A 15,435-nucleotide genomic window follows, 5' to 3' on the forward strand; every position below is an offset into this window, starting at 1 on the left:
TAAGAATATGGCGGTCTAAGACATTTTGCGGAAATGTATTATATATGTGTACACTCAGATTCATGAAGGATTTGTTAAGTAAATTATAAGTAGTTCTTTTAATATTACAGGTTCTAGTAAAAAGGTTGCCTCCCATAAAGAACCCCAAGCCAAGATTACACAAACTGTTCAAAGATTTCTGGCTCTACTGTGTCGTTATGGGTTTCACGGCCGCTGAATCAGGTAAAAGCTGTTACTATTATTTTTCCAAATCTTTTAATGTTTAATTAAAATTTTCCCCACAATTCGAATTGTTCTCATTTAACTTCTATGTATATTGTAATGGAATTAATTTACATTTCCACTCTTTTATCACCACTATCTTTTGAATAATTTATTCTATGCTGTTTATATAGATGTACTTAAACATCTTGTCTCTTCTTCTATGGCCACGCCTGTAGCCATGCGAAAGCGTGAGTAAAAGATGCTTCTAGAAACTAGCTGTTTGTGATTTGATTTTTTTTAATTTAAATTGTGGTTTTAGTGAACTGATATGACGCTGTTTATAAAATCGTATCTAATATTGACGTCTTTAATAGTTTAGCTTTTTATGTTTCTTGTTATTTTGACAATATTTTTTGAATAAAATAAGGAGTTTTTTTATTATTATTTTGCATTAGGTTTACTGTTTTAATATTATATTGTTTATAATAAAATGGACATAAAAGTTTTTAGATGAAAGTGAAAAATTAGGATGATTATACAGGTTGATTGAAAATAAGTGTAGAAGCTTTAAAATGGGTCAATTAATGTATGGCACACCCTATCCAAAACACTATGGTTTTAGATAATAAATAACATAGTGATATTATAGTAAAAAAAACATTTTCAAACTTTCTTATGGATTAGTAATATTAAATTTAATTATTGTTTAATATCTGTCCCTGCAGAATTTTTACTGTCAGAAGTTATTGGCATGTCTCATTCTTATGGAGAAAAAATGATGTAATCTTTTGAAATGGCACTTTATAGGTCATTTGCAGACAAATAAGCATTACTGTATCACCTCTTTAAAACTTTCACACATTTACATTTACTGTATAAAATGCTGTGCTAAGCTCGTGCTAATTTATTGATGTAAATATGTTATATTATTGTCAATAAAAGCCAATAATTTGTGTATACATTATTGGAATAATACATATATTTTAATTAAATACTTGAATCAAAATAATATTGCGTCAAATAAGTTCAGAGATTTGTTATTAACTGATTTGTGTTTTGAATTATATTTATTATAATTTTCACACATCACATACGAATTCCATGTACGAATTGTTAACATGTCTTGGAATGATCACACATTTGTCCATTTGGGGTGATTTTTTGTAAAATATGTTTTAAGCATTTTTTGTTCATACAGAGTGTGCTTTTAGGTTGTCTTTAGAAGTGCAGTGTTAGATTATGATTTTTATAGAAATTTACGTTGTTACTACAATTTTGCTTTGGTTTTGAGTGGGTTTGGTTTTAGTTTTTTTTACTATTCGGCTTATGTAATTTACTAAAGAATATATTAGAGAGTATATTTCAAGAACTTTAAACCACTCAATTATAATTTACATTCTAATTGTTAACTGCATATTTACCCATTTTATGAATGTAATAAAATTAAAAATAATTTGATTTTAATTTTCAAATGTTTACAATAATTTTCTTGGAACAGTTTTTTTAAATAAAATAAATATTAAACAATATCATTTGAACCATTCAAATAAAAAAAATATGTCATAATTCCTTGAACATTTGTAGACACAATTTTAATATTTCCCAGGTCTGTGGCCACAGGAGTTATATGCAGGTGTAAAAGAGATAGCTGTCAAATCACCTTTTCTTGTTTCGCAAACATCGTTAAGGTCTGAAATGAGGGAACTTCAGTACACGTCCGCCGTAAGGAACGACTCGGTCTCCCTCACCGAGCTGCAAGAGTTGAAGACACAGATACTGAATCTTTTAGATCACCCGCCCGACGTTACTGTCAATGTAAACAAGTTGACTTTTGCTCCGTGCATGTATTTGCTTAGCGTGTATTGGTTGGAAACCTTAAGGTAAGTCTTTTTTTTAGGAATAATACTAACATCATGTGCACTAGTTCGTTCGCGTTAAGAATACGTTAATCTTTGTCCACCGGCCTAGTCACGACCCGAGACCAACCAAATCGTTCTTACTTCAAGTCAAGTGACACTCACCATTTGAAGGCATACTTACAACGGTTATATCGAATGATTTATGTATTATAATAGGTTATTCCAGTAAGGCTGACAATGTTGATTTAGTGAATTCTTAACGCAAAAGAACTATAGATTGTGATGCCCCTCACGGAATCATACCTATTGTAGTTAGTTTTTTGTTTTTGGTTCTAAATTGTCTTCGTATTTTACAGTCTCCTACTTATCTTATTTCTTATTTACTAACTAATTTTAAGTCTTTGTTATCTGGAATGTCAATATCTTTAAACGTTATATATATTCTAGGGTAACCAACTCACCAGAACCAAGTTTACAGCCAATTATCGAGTATTTAAGCGACACGGCTTTACAGAAGGACAAGAGTGGTATGTGGCAATGCGTTGCAAGGTGCGTTACAAATGAGGATATTTGGAATTTTAATTCATACTTTTGGCCGAGCTCAAATTCCCTTAGGATAAAAGTGTTTGTCTTTTGAGGATATCCACATGACGTTTTGGATAGTTCAAAATCGACTAATACTTAATGTTTTAGTTGCGCATATCATACATCGCTAAAATAAACGGTTTATAGTTAGATACTTTCGCTACCTAATTAAGGGCCATTGTTTTATTTTACAGTACTTTATGAGAAGATACATGGGCTCTAACAGGAAATATTGGAATACCCCTAATGACTTATAAAGACATAAATTTCTTATTATTTGTTAAGATTAATATTTAGGTGTATACATTAATGTGCAGTGGACAACTTCGTTTGCATAAGAAGATTATTTATAACAAACTAATGGATGCACGCCTTGCGTCAACCTAGAGATAAAAGGGCGATTTTTATTATTTTTGCAATATTTATTATTGTAAGCCGTTTTATAGTAAAAATGTGTTAACATGTCAAATTATATGTGCACTCTTTAATTTTTTGATATTTAAATTACGTAATATTGTTATGCCTTATGTTGCTTAGCGTTGGCGATAAGGTGTTCCAGAAGTTTCTAGACGTGATGTCGGACAAGGTGAAAGACGAATCGAGAGAACGCGAGTTGGAAAGTCACGCGCAGTTTCTTCTAGTCAACTTCAACCACATCCATAAACAGATTCGTCGCGTAGCTGATAAATGGTTGGCGGGATTAGTGGACCGGTTCCCGCATTTGTTATGGAATTGTCGTGTTAGTATTTTTATTACTTCTTACAAAATGCCATTAATAGCTATAAGAATTATTTTATGTATTTCTAGGTGTCTTGATAGAGTCTGTAATATCAGAAGTTATTGACCCGTTATGAAAAAAAAATGTTTTTCAGATTGACCACTTTATTTATTAATATTACACAACGAATACTAACAAAAATAAATTTTCCATTTTGTGTTTATGTTTTACCGCGAATTTTCACTCCTTATGAATCTTAATCGTTTTTCACTTATAAGTAGCATGCTTTTAATTACACGATTTCTAAAACATTTATTACTAAAACATTTTGTTATAGTTATGTATTTATTTTTAACCCAAGAATTTTCAGTACAATGATTCTTATTTTTGTTGTCTATGGAGTATATAAAACTGTATGAAGTATACAAAATAAAAAGTTAATTTGTTAATAAAATGTAAATTCTAATCAATGTCATCCCCTTCAAAGTAATCCCCGTCCGGTAAATAGCACTTTTGTCGACGCTTTTTCTAGTCCGCGAAAAAGTCGGAATACTCTTTTACCGGTATTGCCTTTAAGACCTGCCTCGAATCGGTTTTTATCTCATCAATCGTGTCATAACGGCGTTCGCATTGGCTTTTTGAGTTTGCTGAATAGCAAAAAAAATGCGCGATTTTGGCGAGACATCACGCGTTTTAGACACAAAAGGTATTTCAAAATGGTTTTGGCTGAACCAAATATTGTTCCAACTTTTGATAAAGAGACGCTTGGCAAATGTTATAGATAGTTCTACCGACGTTAGAAAATAAAAATTACCTGCCTTCCTAATGCCCGATAGTTAAATGACCATTTCACCATAATTTTGGATGACAGGTGTAAATGAATCTTGTATTTTCAGGTGCTATGGTCCATGTTGGATATACTCCAAGTATTAAGTTTCAGTTTAGAACTCGACGCTAATCAAGAAACACCGTTACTTAAAGTTCCTGGTACCGATTTCACACTTCAACTTCAAGATACATTGGAAGGCAGAGAGGTAACGAAAATACTTTTGCAGACATTAAATATTCATATATGACTCTATAATGTTTACATTGTCAATGTCTAAATTTTTTCACGGTTTTTGATTTTATAACTTGCTAAAAGATTTTTGCACTTATTACTGTAATATAGGTTTTGTCTTAGATTATATTTTATTTTTGATTTATACGCATACCGACCTATTACCAAGATGTACCTGGAAATGATTTCTGTATAAAATTTTAAAAATGATGAAAATTTGCTATTAACCTTATTGCAACTTCAACAGGGAATTGTTAAAGATTTTGCAGACCGATGCCATGGTATTGTTCAAGAGGCGATGAAATGGGCGCCGCAGTCAACCAGATCACATCTCCAAGAATATCTTAATCAGGTAATATTTCCGTTAACCAAAGTAGCTATACCTATTTAGGTTATTTATAGGAAGATCATTTTTATAATCGTCATCTAAATCTTCAGTAATTTAAATAGAATTATTGTTAAATAATCGATTTTAACTGGTTCGAGCGTCCGTATTTGTTGCAAACGTTTTTAGTTTTGTACATGTGATAAAGATACTTGATTGTTGCCAATACATATTTAGTAAAATTTTATTCTATCTATATGTATCCATGAATGATTGTCTACATGTCCTTTATAAAATCGTGAACTTTGCATTTGATCATATGATAATGTTTAGCAAAGTTGTGAATGAGCCCGCGAAGGTTTCTAGGTTGGTATGACCATCGACAGATGGCGCCACTGTCATTCCAATGAATGTCATATATTGCCGAGGCAGTTCATGCTGATTTGAATTGAAACGAAAACAGCAAACGTACGATAATATTTCGGGTTATGGGTGTAATAAGAATTTATATAATACGTGAAATTCATGTACGATTTTCATAATTAAAATAAAAACTACTTGAATAAAAATATTTTGTATTTGATTCGTGAGGTTTGATAACTTCTAAGCCAGGTGTGTTTTAGGTGCCAAATTCTACTTTATGGCATCACTGCGGCTTGGCCTTGGCAACAGGGGCGTTGTTAGGCGCTGGCGGCCTGAATCGTATGTCAGCACCTTTGCCTCGAGCGGCTCTGGACAAACGTCCACCATGCGTGACCCATGACTCTGCTGCTCTACTCGCTGTCGTGTCACAACGGAGCAGATACGCGGGAGAAGTGAGTAGTGCCTTTTTTATAAGCCATGTTAAACTCCTTAATAGGATATTTTAATGTTATTACAAGTACAGTCAGTGTTTATGCAATAAATAAAGTATGTTGTTATAGGTGTAATAGATTCAGGCGTTATCTCGCGGAAGTCCATCCTAAGAAAGGGAACTAAGAAAGTCCTAACTAAGAAAGGGACTAATATATAGCTACTTCCGCTATGCAGCAGTAGTCGTGCAATAAAGTGCACCGCCCGCCAGCACGCTGATAAATGCGCGTGCGGCAAACAATGCGAAACACAAGAACCACCGTTCACCATTCACTCCACACGTGTTTGCACGTCTGTTGCTGCATAGCGGAAGCAGCTATATATTAGTCCCTTTCTTAGTTGTTGTTTTAGGATTTCATAGTGTCTTATTGTAGAGTGAATGCCTTATCGTCACTTAATATTATGAATGAAGAAAATCCTACGTTATATCGTGGATGTCTTAAACTATTAAAAATTGTTAATAAGTCTTTTATAATTACTGTTGATGAATACTGTTATTTTAGCGGAAAAAGATCACTGAATGCTTGACATACATTAACAGTTTCATTAAATTGGAGTTTTCAGATCGCTAAGACACAAATTTTTTTTACGGTAATTAAACTTTACTAACTAACTATTACTTTACTTTTTAGCTAATTAAGCTCAGGATACTTCTTCCATTAAATGTTTAATCGGATTCAGAGGTCGTTGGGCTAATAACTTAATAAGGCATAAGCTTGAACTGTACGCAGTTACCATTCCAAGATTAGCTATTTATGATTTTATCGAGCGTTTTTTTATCTATCGCCCACCAAGCTGCCAGCTGTTCATTCACCCCTGTACAGTTTTTACACTATAACTAATCAATCGGTATAACACAAGGTGGCCGGTGCGGTAACGGCGGAAGGTGGAGGCGAGGCAGCTGTGTGGCGTGTAGGGGCGAAGCTCCACGCAGCGTTGCGGGACGCCTGCACCAGCGGCAGCGAGACCGCGCACAGGGCTGCTCTGTGGCGGGCCACGGCTCTTTTGGTGCACGCGCGACATCAGATGTCTGCGCATTCACAGACATCACCTACTTCGCGGGCCCTTTTACACAGTGTTGGTGAGACTTTCTTCATTATCATTTCAGCCGTGGGACGTCCATTGGTGGACATAGGGCTCTGTTTCCAGTTAAACTGATCGAAAGCTGTTTGCATATAGCGTTATTAGATGTCTTTTATTTATTATTGGTTATAATTACAAAACATTGTATGTGTATTGAACAAAATAAATATATTTTGATTTTTTCCCTGTTTTCAGCATGGTCACAAGTGGAAATATTCACGGAAGATGCCGTGACCACGGCGGTAGAGTGCTGGCAATGGTTGAACACAGCGAGACCGGACCTTGAACTGCGACTTCTGCAGGAGATATTCGCGGCATGGCAAAGTACCGTCGACAGAAAAATGGGTCTGTTCTCTAAACAGCACGAAGAGATTAGCCCGTTAGCCGCATATGAAGGTAAGTTTATGTTTATGCAACGATATATCGTACTCCAAATACTACAGTTATTTACTACTTTTTAACTGTACACCGAACTCTTTTTTACACGTTATAACACGTTCCTAAGAAAAACGTTATAGCTAAATATTTTTTCAATAAAGTGTGTAAAATAAATTAATAAAAAAAGTATGTAAAGAACGTTACGGTAATTCATAGAAATAAAAACGTACGCGCAACATACAACATTCCGTAGTCCGTCAAGGCGTCTGATTAGCCGGCAAAATATAAAATCAGCTGTCGACCTGAGTTTTCCGCTATACTAACGTGCTATTTAATTTTGCAAACATAATAATTTCCGTGTATTTTCTTAGTTTTGTGCTACCTGGAAATTTGGGTTTTTGTATCAAGTTTGACATTGATATAAAAAACGATTTAATCAGATTTGAGTCATAAAAAGATAAGGTAAATGATAGTTTTCCTTTGTATTACGTATTAGACGTATAATGTTCCCAGTGAACGCTTATATTCAATGAGAGAAATAAACGTTAAGTAAGTTAAAGTATAAGTTATTCAGCAAACAATTCTTATAACAAGTAAATTAATTTATGTCTCTGTTTTTTTTATATTGTTTTCGAAAATATATATATAAATATGACGAGGTTATTTAAAAGTTATTTCTATTTTAATTTAAATTATGGCGATTCATTGTATTGACCGATTAAAAGCGTATATCATGAAAACTTAGAGAGCTCTTTGAAAGTTTAGGTTAATTTTTTAATTTTCCGCGGGTTAAATACGTATATAAAAGGTATGTACAAGAGTATTACAAATATTTTTGAAATTATACATTTCGAAATGAAATATGAAAATATATGCACAAAAATTTAAACTAATTCTAATATTATGAAATCAATAGTGATTGAGTGATCGATTGAACTCGAGTACAGTTATCGAGAGTCACAAATAAAGACTCGCATGTGGCTCCCTCTGCTTTACGCTAGAAAGTAGAATAACAAAAGAATTAATATTTCAGAGCGTCATTCTTTGTCCGGTGCAAATTCTTTTAAAATGAGAAGTTCCGAATTTAAGATGTTTACTACGGATCGTCAGAAAGGTTCAGAAAAAGTGTATGGTGAATATTAACTCTCACGTGTGTAGTATACAACACAATCTAAAAAGACCATATGACCTTATTATAGTCATCGGAAATCGTTGGAAGGAGGCCGCTACTAACCGGTCTTATTGAAAATCTATGATAGTTAAAATTATAATGACTTCTAAAAATATTTTATAGATTAAAGAAACTTAACGGAAAAGGATTCGTATCAAAATTCGAAATACAGTTTTAATACTTTTTATGTATATTCTGTACAATAACGTATCGTTAAAACATATGCTGTATTTATTAGTTACCATACAATTTAATGGGTTTATGCAGTTTTATTGAGTAATATTTCGTAGATTTTAATATATCACCGTAAAACTTTAGGTTAACCTGTATTTTAAGTTGAAAGTAGATTTTAAAGTAACTGATAATGAATCTTAACTACATATACTTAAAGGTCATAATGAATTCATATGAAACTCATGTATGACTTTTTGTTTCTTAGGCTTCTGTCGGTAAGCTAAGTATTATTAAACTATGAGGTATATAACCAAATGTATATTCGGTATCCATAGAAAATATTTAATAGTATTTAATAATTATATTTGGGAATTAGTGTAAAATAAATATATATTAAGTACACGCATGGACGTGTTTAGAGGAACAAAAATAAAGGTAGAACCCGAAAATGTACAGGAACCTTTTATGTGCCATGTTCTTCCTAAACCTTTCTAAAATTTTGTGTTCCCCTAAAAAAATTATGTATATTACATATACATAATTTTTATATTAAAGCGTAAGGGTTATATTCGCGTCGAGTTTTTTTTTCTAAATGCCTTTATTTAATAATCGAATTGCGCCCTTGTGGGGCGTGGGCCCTACCTTAGGAAGCACTGAAGTAGATATTACCCTGTTAAAGTCGTCTGAAGGCATTGTATGCCGACCGTTTTCTACCGATCTTATTGGCAATCTATGGGGGAAGCCTATAAAGGATGATGTAATGGACAAAATAAATAATTAATTACGAGTTTATTGTATACAGCACGCTCAGTAAGGGTACATTGTGGCGACATTTTACACAACCTTAATATCTGTAACACGAACGTAACCAATATTCAGCATATAATTAAAAATAATTTGATTTGATTTGTAGTGGCAGAAATATAATTAGTTTGATCTGTGATTTTTCAGACTATTAAAAAATATATAGAGATTATAGAAGACTTAAAGAAAACACTGAAGGCAGAATTTATATTAACAGTGTCCTATGATACAGACCTCCGTATTGTAATTATAAATAGCTAGCTATAATAGCTTTTTTACGTTCCTCTAATAATGTCCATTTGTGTATTTGTGGTAAAAGATGTAATAGTTGTAAAGCATATATAGTTATAGAAGAATTTAATTTTCAGGCTCAAAACTGGAGCCAAGGCCACCATTCGTTGCTCCACATGCAGTGTGGGTTCGGTACTTGTGTGAGGTTGCAGACACCGCTAAGTACAACAGTTTGGAGAAAGTAGAGATGCTCGCTAGCTTACTACATAGGTAAGTTCACTATAGAAATATTTCCACCCCAGAATTCAATTATCATTTTTCTCTGGAACCATAAGTTTCAGAGATTTAAAATTAAAGGGATTTTACAAAACTTATCAATTAAAGTTAGTTTGCAAAAAAAGGTGGGGACAGTTACTTCTTTACAATGTTATTAGCATTTGTAAAATGTAATAACAGTGTTTATTTAAAGTTATAGCCATTAAAATACTTATCTATTTTTACAGTTTAGATCGCGGACATTTTGAATTGCTAATTCTAGGCATCTTTGTGTTTATGTTACTTATTTAATTTGTGTAAAAGAATATAATCAAACAGCGGAAGGTTGTACATTTGTACGTAAATCGATTAAGTAAACGCGGAGCATCATTGATCTAAATACCTTTGGTTGATTATTATTAAAAATTTGTAATTGATATTGTTATCAGCATTTTTGTCGTCTAAAGATCATCAACAGATTGTCGTCCTGTTAAAATGGTTAAAAGTTCTAAAATAATACCCGGCAACTAATTGAATGTATTAATTTTAAAACACTGTATAAGCACACTGTTTTAGCAAAAACATGCTTTTTCATGTTTTATAATATTCTACGGAAATTACTACGTCGTCTGTTTGCAAGAAATCGGATTTTTTGGAAAAAAAAATATTTTAACACGTTGACTGTCACGGCAAATTTTAGAAATCTGGCGTAAAATGGCAATTTCAATAATAACATTATATTATCAAAAACTTTAATTCTAGTGCATAGTTATCATCAAAAAACATAAAAAATATGTTTTTTTATTTTTTATTTTTATTTCTGATTTTGAACTAGTATTCATTATTATATTTTTGTTTGTTTTTTAATAAATTATCTGTTCGTGCAAGCCAGCAGTGATTTTTTGTTTTTTCCCCGGAATCCGTCTATCGTTATTAGCATTGATATATTTCGAGTATATTCGTAGCTGCAAAAAAATAGCAAGTAAACACAGGACGAGATAACTCGTAGTTAACGTCCTAGAGAAGAACGCAATTTACGACTTATCTCGTACTTGGCAGTCAACGTGTTAATGTTACCTTATCGCTATAATGTTAAATAATTGAGAGTATGTTTTAGGTATAAAAACCAATCTTGTTTTATGGGACTAAAAAATAGTTATCTATTTCGGCAAAGAATTACTTTAATAATGCGCCTTCCATGTCAGCAGTATTTACAAATTGCAAATCGAATAATATGATATTGATTTTAACACAGATCATTACCTATCACCGTTGGAGACATAAGGGATCACATCAATAGACATGTCGAGGCAGCCGGTGTTAGATTTAAGTAAGTTACCATAACTTTTAATCATGTATTTGATTTTTTGTGTGCTCAATAAATATATTTATATGTAATGCAACAAGTCAATGTGGATAAATATGCTTAACTGTTTACAGACTGTTATCATGCGGCCTTTCTTTACTACAAGGTGACATATTGCCGCGTTCCTTGGCTCGTAACATACTGAGGGAGCGGGTTTACAGTGTCTGCTTAGATTATTTCTGCAGAGGTCTGCAATGTCCCTCCAAGAGTTCCGGAGCGCTGAGGGAGGACATCATGTCTCTGATCAAGTTCTGGCAACTCATGCATTCTGATAAGAAGTATCTGAAGAGCAGTGATATTGGCGGTATGTTAAAATATATGTGTATTGCTGAATATATGTCTCCCCTGTGGATCTCTAATAGATATAGAAAAATTGGTGTATTTTATGCAAAGAATAAAAACAATTATTAAAAGAAACAAATAATACTTGTTTTAAGAGCCTTATAGATACCGGATGTTTTGTATTTCATGCGACAGAGATAACGATCTAAGAAGCCGAAATTAGCCGATTGTCTCTTTCCAAAATATTTATCGCCAGGTACTGTAATCATAAAATGTATGTTACTTGTGACGTCACTATTACCACAGTAGAGGTTGCTTTTGCCCAGGAATATTATAAAAAAAAATTGTAACTCAGCAGAATTCGACACGATGGGCCCGAGCAGTTCGCAAAGCGTGTACACATCCAACTCCCCGACCGATAACCGATCGTCTATTAATAGCAGCGTTATAGGCAGTCGACAGACAACTGGCTGGATTAATACGGTAATTTTTTTTCTAACTTTTCATTCTGACGCCCATTCTAAATCATAGGACTCCTCCAAAGATCGCCACAATGACTCGGTCTTATGCTGCTCGTAATAAGCGACTGCTTACAACCTTGACTATGTTGTTGTTCTGCCTAGCGGGAGCCTCCTAACGTCGTTTCCAAAAAAAAAAAGTTTTAAAAATAACTATTTATACATCTTCATTTCAGTCACTGATGAATGGCCTTCCCGATTGATTTCCAATAGGACCCGTTAAGATGGGCCTTAATCGAGCGTCTTCCGGTGACTTTGACACGTTCGTTTTCTTTTCTTTTGGGTGGATATCCTGCATTGCTTTACTGATTTGATGTCCTTAAAACGTTTAGATGTTCCTAAGGTTTTAGTTCATTCTCATCCGTACATGTGATAACACAAAAAGATTTATAGAAATTAAACTTTATTTTAAAACACTATTTTATTATATTAATAATGTAAATACATAATATTAAAAAAATTTCAACTGTCGCTTTGACAGGTGCCAATGTCAACAACAACTCTCAGCAGCGGGGCAGGCAGTGTGGCGGGAAAGCGTTCGAACCGAAGCTTCAAACCGCTGAACAAGTCGCAGGACACCTTCGTTAAGGATTACGTCAGGAAAAGAAACTTGATTCTGGAACTGATGGTATGTATGACTAACCACGTAATACAACCTGACCTCATTAGATTTAACATCTTTTGAGAGATAATTTAAATTAATATAAGACACATACACACAGACATAGACACATTATTATTAATGTTTTTTTTTTTTTTTTTTTTTTAAATAAGTACACGTTTTGTATACGGTCTAGCAGAGTGTTCAAATTCAAGGTATCATAACGTGTTATTATTTGAAATGATAAATATTTTTTTTAAGTACTTGTGCATAAATTGTAATAACAATTTACGAGGTATAAGCTATTCGTGGTATACATTAATATGTCAAAAAGAAAATCCTCAAACATCCTCTAGCTTCCATGCATGTGGAATTTCAAAGAATCAGTCCTTGGCTGACCTCTCGTCGGCCAAAGGAATATCCTCACCTTTGGAACGGTAATTCCAAAAAATCCAATTGTGTTAATTTTGGACATGAAAACAAAAATATTTTGACAAAGTTTTAAATGTATAATGGGCTATAGTTTAAAGATATGCATTTTATTTAATGAACGCCCCTTTGCGGGTGGAATTTCGTAAAATACCTCCTTAGCCTATCGCTCTCGAGACATCGTGATGAGTCGGTACATGGGTTGATATATTTTGCATATGTTTCCTCCGTAGGCGGTGGAGATTGAGCTACTTGTGACGTGGCACAATCCGCACGGACGTCCCGAGCAGGCTGTCCCCGGTGAGGACAACATCGCCACGTGGCGTTCCAAGCCGAACACCGATCGCACTTGGAGGGACTATGCTAAGCACGCCTGGGACATCAGCCCTGCCCTTGCCGTCTTCCTGCCGGAAAGGTAAATGCCACAGACAATAAAAAAAATAATCTTTTACATGTTTGAGATGATCAAACCGAATAAAATTCTAATGGTCAGAAGTGATGGCATCTTGAAACAACGTTATTGGTTATATGTATAGGTACGCTTAAGAATATTTACCACGACGAGCGAGGTCGATTGCAATTTAGCTTTCGGATTTGTTTACAGAATTAAGAAGCGTCAGAACCATATTTAGTTTGCTAAAGTCGAGCAACGCTCAGCGGAATGAGACTTGCGACCGTAGTTCGCGGGTTCGGTACCCGGGATAAAATTTTAAATAATTCACACTTTGCGTTAATTATAAATGAGTACCACTGCTTACAAACAAGTGTTCAGAAGGTGGGCAGTAGCGTCCTCTGTGCACCACGAATGAACTTTCTGAAACTTAATTCGTTCGATGTAAAAGTGTTTCGGCCAGCACGGAAGGGGTGACGTATATGAAAAACGATAAGTAGAGGACATTTTGGAAGCGTTTAAGAAAGGAATCAAATACTTGTAAAATAATACAAAATAAATGACAAGTTTGAAAGCGTCTTCTAGTAGCAACCATATACAGTACATTGCGTCATTTTAAACAGCTAATCCGCGTACGTATACCTAAAAAAATCATTTTCATCATATCATGTCAGCTAATGGCTGCCAACTACGAGGAATAAGCCCTTCCAAAGATTGTCACAATGACCGGTCGTACACTGTCTGCATCCAAGGAATAGTATGTCGGAATTTTTTCTATAATTTCACTATAAGAAGCTCTTATTATTAATAAATTTTATGTGGTTTAGGTTGAAGAACGAAGCAATAGTGAAGGAGATTAGAAGAAAGGTCCAGTCACAGCCGACGTCTGTGTGTCACATTCCACAGGCTCTCAAATATCTGGTCACCACTGAAACATTGCTTAGCGACGCTCATGAGGTAACATCAGTTAAATTAGATAAAATAATTAAGACTTTGAGATAATGCATTAAGAAAAATACCGCCTTTCGTTAATAACGCAGGTACAAGAATATTAGGTGAATACGATCGTGAATATGTCTTGTTAAAATTCAGGAACAGTCCCAGTGTTTCGAGAACCAACGTCCAGAATAGCTGTATTATTATGTATCTATCATTATATCTATTATTATATATCTATTACTGTATAATATAGCTTTATTCTATATTCTACTTCCAACAGAAGACACACAAAAATTATACAGCTTAAAAGAAATAATTATTTGTATGTATATATATATATATATATATATATATATATATATATATATATATATATTAATTAGGATATTTTTTATTTTATTGTACCAATATAAGCATTACGTAATAGCATTCCGTATGGAACAGTAATCCGGTTTACTTCACACAACATTCTTTTATTTTATTTAGAATACGTCTATCTTTGCTCAGGTTTTCCGAAAATCAATCTTCACTTAAGCGGATAGCTGATATAATTGATAGCTGATATGATAGCTGATTTATGTCAGTCCCAGGGCTCTTGGAACGGACATTTAGACAATAGACAGTTCCTGCAAGGATGATCTTACCTAAAAGTCCTAAGATTCTCTAATCCTAAAGATCTGTTTATTTGTTTAGCTGGTGCACATGGTGACGTGGGCCCGTGTGAGCCCCGTGGAGGCTTTGTCGTACTTCAGCCGGCAGTACCCTCCGCATCCACTGTCGGCGCAGGCTGCGGTCACTACTCTAACATCCTATCCATCCTCCGCCGTGCTTCTCTACATTCCACAGCTGGTACAAGCTCTGCGCCACGACACTGTGAGTGAAGTTTTGTTAACAAACGGAATAATCAATAATTTTAAAAGGGTAAATGTAAAGCTCGTTTTTCTGTAAAAAGTTTTTATACATATTTCAAAACACTGTAAAATTAACATAGTTAAATAAGTATATTTTATTGTAATGCGATAGGCCAAACGCGATAAATTTATCTCTTAGTAAATTCAAAAAAAAATATTAAGCACAGACTCTGCCAAAAGAGATACTTCACAATTTCATTCAGAGTCTGTTCACGTTGTTAATCTTAAAAAAGTTAAAAATGAATTTTAAGAAAAAAAATAATTGTAAAAAAAAACTGAATAATAAGAATTAACAAACC

General features: G+C 33.8%; 1 protein-coding gene across 1 annotated transcript in view; it reads left to right on the forward strand.

Moving 5' to 3' along the window:
* Positions 1–15,435, forward strand: part of Pi4KIIIalpha (phosphatidylinositol 4-kinase III alpha) — a 36,055-nt gene that overhangs the window by 11,664 nt on the left and 8,956 nt on the right. Inside the window, exons 12-28 of the mRNA XM_068767192.1 lie at positions 111–222; positions 1,811–2,084; positions 2,511–2,612; positions 3,186–3,387; positions 4,263–4,400; positions 4,674–4,778; positions 5,375–5,566; positions 6,465–6,684; positions 6,882–7,082; positions 9,582–9,714; positions 10,955–11,029; positions 11,140–11,369; positions 11,706–11,830; positions 12,347–12,493; positions 13,129–13,310; positions 14,114–14,243; positions 14,919–15,098. Coding sequence (XP_068623293.1) covers positions 111–222; positions 1,811–2,084; positions 2,511–2,612; positions 3,186–3,387; positions 4,263–4,400; positions 4,674–4,778; positions 5,375–5,566; positions 6,465–6,684; positions 6,882–7,082; positions 9,582–9,714; positions 10,955–11,029; positions 11,140–11,369; positions 11,706–11,830; positions 12,347–12,493; positions 13,129–13,310; positions 14,114–14,243; positions 14,919–15,098 — 2,748 coding nt within the window. The remainder of the gene's footprint in view (positions 1–110; positions 223–1,810; positions 2,085–2,510; positions 2,613–3,185; positions 3,388–4,262; positions 4,401–4,673; positions 4,779–5,374; positions 5,567–6,464; positions 6,685–6,881; positions 7,083–9,581; positions 9,715–10,954; positions 11,030–11,139; positions 11,370–11,705; positions 11,831–12,346; positions 12,494–13,128; positions 13,311–14,113; positions 14,244–14,918; positions 15,099–15,435) is intronic.

This window comes from Battus philenor, unplaced genomic scaffold (genome assembly GCF_028537555.1).
Source record: "Battus philenor isolate CCGP_79_NKW_IND1 unplaced genomic scaffold, ilBatPhil1.0.hap1 SCAF_23, whole genome shotgun sequence".
Classification (NCBI taxonomy): Eukaryota; Metazoa; Arthropoda; class Insecta; order Lepidoptera; family Papilionidae; genus Battus; species Battus philenor.